Source organism: Lolium rigidum, chromosome 2, assembly GCF_022539505.1.
Source record: "Lolium rigidum isolate FL_2022 chromosome 2, APGP_CSIRO_Lrig_0.1, whole genome shotgun sequence".
Lineage (NCBI taxonomy): Eukaryota > Viridiplantae > Streptophyta > Magnoliopsida > Poales > Poaceae > Lolium > Lolium rigidum.
In genome coordinates this window covers 182,199,030-182,201,882 of record NC_061509.1, presented here as the reverse complement: position 1 = coordinate 182,201,882, position 2,853 = coordinate 182,199,030, and the positions used below count along the sequence as shown (strand labels likewise).

General features: G+C 41.4%; 1 protein-coding gene and 1 non-coding gene across 2 annotated transcripts; one reads left to right on the top strand and one right to left on the bottom strand.

Annotated features, from left to right (window-relative positions):
- Nucleotides 1–665: 665 nt before the first annotated feature.
- On the bottom strand, nt 666–747 carry TRNAS-GCU. Its single transcript has one exon. It is a non-coding gene; the product is annotated as a tRNA-Ser (tRNA).
- Nucleotides 748–880: 133 nt separating this feature from the next.
- Nucleotides 881–2,853, top strand: LOC124690354 (transcription initiation factor TFIID subunit 9-like). The gene is made up of 2 exons (XM_047223744.1): nt 881–1,177; nt 2,509–2,853. The coding sequence occupies exons 1-2, from the start codon at nt 881–883 to the stop codon at nt 2,851–2,853; spliced, it is 642 nt and encodes a 213-aa protein (XP_047079700.1).

Genomic DNA, 2,853 nt, shown 5'->3' with positions numbered 1-2,853 from the left:
GTCACTTGTCGGTGTGTGAACTGTACATGTCGCCATAGGCTATGGCGGCAGGTGGCACATGTCGTTTGGTGGACCTTTCCGCCACGACGCAGGTGATCTTTTTTGGCAATTTCACTCGGATGTGGTCTTTTTTGACAATTCACTTGGAGAGGTGGTCTTTTTTGCCAAAAATTCCAATTTCTATTCCAAAGTGGCTATAGAGTTTGACTGTACAGTGTACACTACCTAATTCTGATAACGTTAGATCACCATATATTTGTACATTTTTTTCTTGAACTAAGCAAATTCTATGGAGATCTTTATGCAGAAAAATAAATTAAATGTACAATATCCGACTCAATAATCTCAGTTCACCATTGTACCATCTGCTTGAACTGAGGAAATGGTTTGCAGCATGCCTTACGTAGAAAGAAAACAGCAATGCTACACTTCCGGATAGGTTTTACAAAAATTACCTATGGACTGTCAGGGAGAAAACAGTAACGTGACCCTGATTTTCAGCAAGCCAACCAATTGATCACGCGTATGCCCGTAGAGTTTCCCAAAACCCACCAGTCCTTAGGATTATTGAGAGAAAAATAACTCTGGTGCTTGTACATATTTTCCTTGAACTAAGTAAATGCTCTGGAACCTGGCTTGTGCAGCAAAATAAATTTTCAAAAATTCGACACCTGAGAGATTCGAACTCTCGCGGGGAAACCCCATGTACTTAGCAGGCACACGCCTTAACCACTCGGCCAAAGTGTCTTTGTTGTGTTTTCCTGGATAGGAACATAAGTATTGTATACCTTTATTAGTTGAACCAAATCTTAATGGACCCCAGATTCTCCCGCGAAGAGTAGATACGATTCCATTTCCTCAGATCGGCTACTCTGCCCTAATGGACCCCAGAGCCGTACAGACACCTCTTCCTCCGGCGGCGGACGCCGGCGACGAGCCACGGGATACGCGCGTCGTGAAGGAGATCCTGCACTCGCTGGGGCTCAAGGAAGGGGATTACGAGCCGGCAGTGGTGCAGCAGTTCCTGATACTCGCCTACCGCTACGCCGGCGGCGTGCTCGTCGACGCGCTGGCCTACGCAGATCACGCCGGAAGGGGCGCGACGCTCGATGCGGACGACGTCCGTTTGGCCATTCTCTCCAACGCCACCTTCTTCCCCCAGCTGCCCAGTCGCGAGGTACGCTGATCTGTTCCTTCCTCGCGAGGATTTTCTCTGCTGTTTCTTGATTGCAATCACGTAAGCTCTCGACGGGGTTGTGGTTGGTTAGATCCTGCGCATGCATTCTCCCTTCCCCGTTCAAGTTTTCTTGGACTTTTATCGATCATCTGAGGCTTTAGCATTGGAAAAAATTCAGTGTTTTTGACTTCTGCATCTTCTCATGTATAAATAATACGCAACAAACTTAATTTGTAAGAGGAGAAACTGAATATGCATACAAAAAGAGGGGAAAAGTATCTAGCAGATACTCAATATGCTTTGTACTCGTTTTGTTTATTATACTCAAAATATACGCCCCTGTGCTGCCTCTGAAAGGCCTGGACACATCTATGTTTCCAGTAGAAGCTAGCTAGTTGCTTTTCTGCAACACGTCCTGGTATATATTGATATATGCTATTAAACTTAGCATGTATACACATTTAAAAAATAATCTTGATAAGAGAAACTCTCGAATAGACAATAACTTGCTTTACAAATGATTTACCTTATGCTTATTTTTTACTCCGCTTGCTTTCACTGAGAATTACTACCCTCCCATCATTTTTGACACTCAGCCGGATGAAAATTCATTTTTAGTCTTGAATTTTTTTTACATATAAAAACATGGTAATCTAAGAATTCTTGCACTACCGGCTCATCCTTTATATGAAGTTTTGTTGCCACCTAATGGGGGTTGACGCCTTGACGGTTGACCGCTATCAATTAGACATTGTCAATGCTTTGACTAGACCTTTGTTCATATATTGTTTTATCTTTAGGGACAAACCATCTGCAGTTAAAATATCATAAGGCGTTAAAATATCATAAGGCAAAGAGGACAAATGCTCCTGGCTTCAACCCTGAAAGATTTGAAAGCAGACACTCTCTCTTATCATTCATCTTGACACCTCCCCTGAAAAAAAATCACCTTCATACTCACATCAAGGAATCTTTTCTTGGGAATAATAGAGTCAATATGGTCTGATATGACATCTGAATAAGTCTTCACCTCTTATCTAGACTAGTCAAGAATACACAAGACGGTTGAGTTATCAAAATTATACCCCATAATAATGTACCTATATAGCAATGAGGGGTTTTCTACAATTGATTTCTCATGGCGCATAATGGAACCAAGTTCACAATATAATTTATTTTATTGGGTTTACTAATTATGGTTTTATTATCCGTATCAGTTTTAAGCACTGTTGTGAAATTTATGCCATGAGCTATATATACCTAATTGATCCTATAATATTTGTGTTATTAGAGTTTTTTTCATAAAGTGATGAATTCTTCACCTTGGGTAGGCTATCATCGAAATGGCACGTAGTCGGAACACAACCCCCCTGCCCAAGTATAATACTCCTCTAGGATCAATCTCTCTTCCACCTGATCAGGACATGTTGTTGAGACCAAATGACCAATGGCTTTATCACTTGAAGCCAAGCGATAATGTTGAAGAAACTAAGAACAAGGATGACGATGAAATCTGCAATCCTGAAGCTACTCGCAACAATGAAGAAAAAAATGGTAGCGATAAGCAACAATTTTCTAAGAGGATTTCTGCCAAACTCAATGCTATGGCTGCTAGGGCCTCAAGACGACGTATACTGAACACTCGAAAATCCAAGAAGGTTCAACCATTAATATGA